This window comes from Caretta caretta, chromosome 1, assembly GCF_965140235.1.
Source record: "Caretta caretta isolate rCarCar2 chromosome 1, rCarCar1.hap1, whole genome shotgun sequence".
Taxonomy (NCBI): Eukaryota; Metazoa; Chordata; order Testudines; family Cheloniidae; genus Caretta; species Caretta caretta.
The window spans coordinates 305,575,782-305,580,781 of record NC_134206.1 but is presented as its reverse complement, the minus strand read 5'-3'; the positions used below and the strand labels follow the sequence as shown (position 1 = coordinate 305,580,781).

General features: G+C 38.3%; 1 protein-coding gene across 21 annotated transcripts in view; it reads right to left on the bottom strand.

Annotated features, from left to right (window-relative positions):
* The window catches only part of FOXP2 (forkhead box P2), a 557,106-nt gene that overhangs the window by 43,824 nt on the left and 508,282 nt on the right, over positions 1-5,000 (bottom strand). For all 21 annotated transcript variants that reach the window (XR_007354635.2, XM_075124431.1, XM_075124433.1 and 18 more), the window contains one exon: positions 2,700-2,787. Coding sequence is in view for 20 of the 21 variants with exons in the window: in XM_075124431.1 (XP_074980532.1) it covers positions 2,700-2,787 (88 nt within the window). In the remaining variant the exon portion in view is untranslated. The remainder of the gene's footprint in view (positions 1-2,699; positions 2,788-5,000) is intronic.

The window sequence follows — 5,000 nt, the reverse complement described above, 5'->3', positions numbered from 1 at the left end:
TAAGAAAGAGTGAGATCAGAAGCATTTTAGAAATGACTGATACAGCTATTTTATTGCAGTGATACATCTTATCATTGAGCTTGTCTCACTGTAATGATTCCTGCATATAAAAGCCTATGTCAGTAGAAAGTTATCCAAGAGGAAACGCAACTTTGGCTAGGAGAAAAAAAAAAACTTTTATAGCCTTTCTTATGTTAAAAGGTCAGAGAAAACAAATAACACTTCATCTTTTTGTCAATAAGAGAATTGAGGTCACAGTTGCATCGACAGTAACAAGTTACTAAGACCATAAATTAGAAGGCCCATAGTGTCTCTTTAAAGTCCTGTGGACACTGTTAGCAATGGACTAGTGCCAATAGCTGTGAAGGGGTGAAGGGTCCTCAAAGCACAGTGCCTGCCAGGATTGTCTACACACTTCATCCTTTCCAACTGAGGTCCAGTTAGTGCCCCCTGCAATCTGCTATCATCAATCTAATTCAATAGAGTGACAGAGACCAGGCAGTGTGAAACGCTGAACTCTGCCACTGAGTCGGCATCTACACTGCACTGGGTCTCATTACAAGTGATGGACCTTACTTTTCTATCAGTCAGACAAAGCAAAAAATGGCATAATTGGTCACACTGCAAGCAGAATCTTCAGTTGGACGGTTACGTTGCAGCAGACCCTCTATAAATTGTAAACGGTCCTTAAGAAACCCTTACATCTGCTTCAGAAAACATTTCATGTTCTTTACAAAACCTGTGTTTTATTTGGATTCATGATTGATTTTCACATCATTCACCATACAAAATAATTGTCTTTTCAGATTCTAGAGATCTTGCCACATTAAAAAAAAAACATAGAAAAGTGTTTTAAAATGTTGAAAATGCTGATAAAAGGTAAATAGATACAAAGAAAAATATCTATTGTTTTACACAGTAAAGTTAGGTAAAAAGAACTACTACTTACAAGTTGTGTTCTAATGACATTAATTTGGATACCAACAAAATTATTACCGCGCTTGTGGAAATAAGAAATCAGTTAGTGGTTAACATTGCTGTTTTCTTAGAGGCTTGTAAAGCTTTCTTGCATTAATTTTGTGTTAAAATTAGTTCAAATGCTAGAGCTACAACACAAAATTAGGAATGTGTTAAAGTAGACAACTGGACTAGCTCATTATACAGAGCAACAAAAAAATAGGTTCTGTACTACCTGTGCTACTGTTGATTTTGCTATTACTCCTACATAGAAGAAAGTACTAGATATAATTTGGATAGTGCATCTTTAATTAAAAACACACTTGAGGCAGGAGAGCAAAAAGATTTTTTTCTAGGCTTTACATTATATGCACGACACTTTAGAAACATGCCATTTGCCATGATGTAAAACTAAGAAAAAAAGGCCAGATGAGCCAACATTAAGCCTGTAAGCTCCGAGCATCTAAAAACAACTAGAGCTTTGTTTGGTTTGTAGTTCACACACATGAAGGGAAAAAAGTGAGATGATTATATTTTCTCATAATTATTTTTGGTTTCTGATATTAAAATACAAAAGAACCAAATAGCATTAGTTTTGTAAAGAAGAAACAAAAATTCATACACAAAATGTGTCCATGTTACATCAATAACATATCATTTACCAAAAGTCAAGAAATGTAAATAGCTCTATATCTTTCCTCTGCAAGTGCATCACTTCTTCATACATAAACAAACACAAAAGAGAGGACCAATCCTAGGCTGTGATCCTGTTGCTCTGCAGCACTGCATAGTACAAATGACTCTAACCATAGTGGATATAGCCCCGGATGATTACCCCTTGCAGCCCATGGTGGTGGCATGGCTGAGGGAAAGGTAATATGGCTGCGACCGTCCCTGAATGCTGGTGATCTCTGCCGTAGCGGTTTCTCAAGTCTTTCAGTTCACACTACCTCTGTGCCAGAAGATAGGACCAGCACAAAGTGGCTGTAGGATTGGGGGACCCCAGAGAGCACTCCTTGCCGATAGCTGAAGATTTGGCCCAACATCTTTAAGCAATAGTTCTGCAGTTGTGATGACTCCAAAGGGATGTTTGTCTGTGCCAGGACTAGAAGATGGGATCCATACATATGCATGACAATGCTTCCTCCTGGACTGAGTCAGAATAGCTCAACTGAGTATCACAGGCTCTCTACTATTGTTGATGAAGATTCTACATTAGCTTAAGTGCTAAGAGACTGTGCATTGTACACTAAGTGCCTTAGCCATAGTGCAGCTATTCTGGTGGCTGGTGTAAAACAGAAAGCAATTCATAAACCCTATGTTGCCAGACATTTATTACAATACTTAGCACTTACACAGTGCTTTACAGATTCAAAGTGACATACACATATTAACTAAGTAATTCCCCCAATATTAACTACCTCACAAGTATGTTGTTGCCCCAATTTAGAGATGGGAAAACTGAGACACGAAACAGGCTAGGTGACTCGCCCAAAGCCACCGAAGAAAGCACATTGTCAGAGCTGAAATTTGGGTCAATCCACTACACAGCTGACTTCAGAAAATTGCCGAGCGTTTCAAAACATGAAAGTTTTTAACAAAGTTTCAGAAACATTCAAAGACCTTTTTATGAACATCAATAAATCTGAGTCAAGAGACACAGGCCTTTTATCCTAGAGCCATCGAGACAGGTGCTTTAAAGAAAATGAAAAATAAATAGATAATATGACCATGTAACAAACCTGTATTTCTAACTGCTGAACCACTTGCATTTGCACCCGACACTGAGCGGTGCTTCTGTCATCCAATGCATGTTCATTGTTAAGGTGCCTAGTAAAGAAAGAAAATACTAATAAAATACAGGATTAAGGTGAGCATAATTTCTTTATAAATCAAATTTGCTTCTTCTGTGGATGGGACTCTCATTAATGTCAATGGAACATTTGCGAAAAGCTCTAAGTTGAACATGCCTAGTATAAAACTATGTAAGATAACTATCAGTTCTGTGAAATTTTTATTTTGATCCATAGTGTTCCCAGCTGATAAACGCTAGGGGCCCAATTCTCCTGTGTGTTCGGGTTACTTTGCACATCTCTGCCAGCACAAAGCAGCCCCTAAACCAGACTACCTGTCTACTAACGGATTTCTCCTGTGAAAGGGATCCTTGAGTGGTACAGAGCCAACATAGTGATTTCTACACTACCTCCACACCCTGCTGCTGGTATAAGTAAGTGGCCAGTACATCCTTAGACTCCACTGATCCCCAGCTGCTGTAGTGACTCCTTCAGGATGTCCTGAATTAGTGCAGCCTCCATGATGCTCTTTATCTGCTCTTCTTTAATTTTTTTTTTAAAACAATCTGGCATCACAAATACTAAGGGACAGCAAGCAATAGTAGAACCTCACTGATTTGCACTAATAACCCCCAAAAGAAGTCTCAGAACACAATAAAACTGATGCAGCTCCACAAACAAGGATCAGCTGGGAAGTGTGAGGCAATGGCAAAGGTCAACTGCACACCTTGTATGCACTGCAGAGCGACGACCCCTGGCAGCCTCTTGGAGGAGGGTCCAAGATGTGACCATTGGACCAGCAATTATGCATATCTGAAACCAAATCTCCTGTATGGGGGAAAGAGCACATAGTAGCCAAGAGGCAGCCAGTAAGCTGGGCACAGCCTAGGGACAGGAGATTATTGTCTCTTAAGATACATATGGGCCATCACTGCACAAGGCAGGAGACAGGAGAGTTGATTTCAACTCTTAGGGCAAATTATGCCTCCTCCCTCCAAATTGTGGAAGGCCCTGTTTATAGCACATAGGCTGCATGATTTGGGTTTTCTCTTTTTCACAACAGTGTAGCGAAGGTTGGGGAGCAGGACAAGGAAGAAATGGAGGCCAGGACATTGGCTCTGCAAAAATGTAGACCAGAGGTACAAGAGCTGCAGGAACTATTGTGCAGAATCATGGCCATAGATACCACCATCCATGCCCTAGGAAAAGATAACTCCCTCCCTCCTTTCTTCTTCCGAACTCCTCACTGTACAACATAGTTCCTTGATTCTTTTGCTGTAGGCAGGATTTGCCTCTTAGTGAACAAACAATGAAAAAGCAAAGGACATTGCATCTCATCCTCACCACAGCTCTTTGTTATTACTGTATCTTTAGTTTTTAAAAAAAGAATAGAAATCACGATTTTTTTTTATGCTGATGATCGGATTTGCATATGAGTGAGGTTTGACGGAGAGGTTTTACTACCAGTGCAAGAGGTGTGGGGAAAAGAAGTAAGTATGACATTTTAGTTTTAGATAAAGTAGTTTTATGTGAACCTAAAATTAATTAATTTAAATATTGGAGAGAATTATTTGCAATAAGCTTAAGTTTCACCAGAAATGGATTCAAAGACATGTCATCTCCTTTCACCTGAGGTCACAAAGCTTGTGGCCCTTAGTTTTAAACTGCATCCCCCTAATTTTTTTGCAGGTGCAAAAATGGAAGATGGAGCCTTAGAAATAAGACTCGGTATATTTAGAATGTGTTCTTTTGTTTTCTAACATTTTTATTTAAAAGAATAATTTCACTTCACCAACCAGGTATGTTCATCAGAAAGAATGAATTGTCAAAAATTCTCATTTTTTATGATGGGTTCATTTCCACTGATTTTGAAATTAGGATAAATAGATAATCAGTTAATTAATTAATACATTTACTGAATGGCCTTTCACAACATCCTCTTCACTACACAGGCATATCTGTATTCTTACAATGTATGTGATTTATTAACACAATATTCATTTTTAACATGTTTTCAGGTAATTTATTATGAAGTTGAGACACTTACTAGTTTCTAGATAAAGTGGATAGAGTAATTCTAAACCTAATGCATAGCTGTGTCAATTTTAAAATAAAAATGAAAAACAGAGAGAGATAGAGGACATGTGTGTGTTTGCACACCACACACCTGCTTGAGATGACTGCATACTCATTATTATGTATTACTTAATATAGCATCATATGTTTGCATGACACTTTACAGAACAGAGA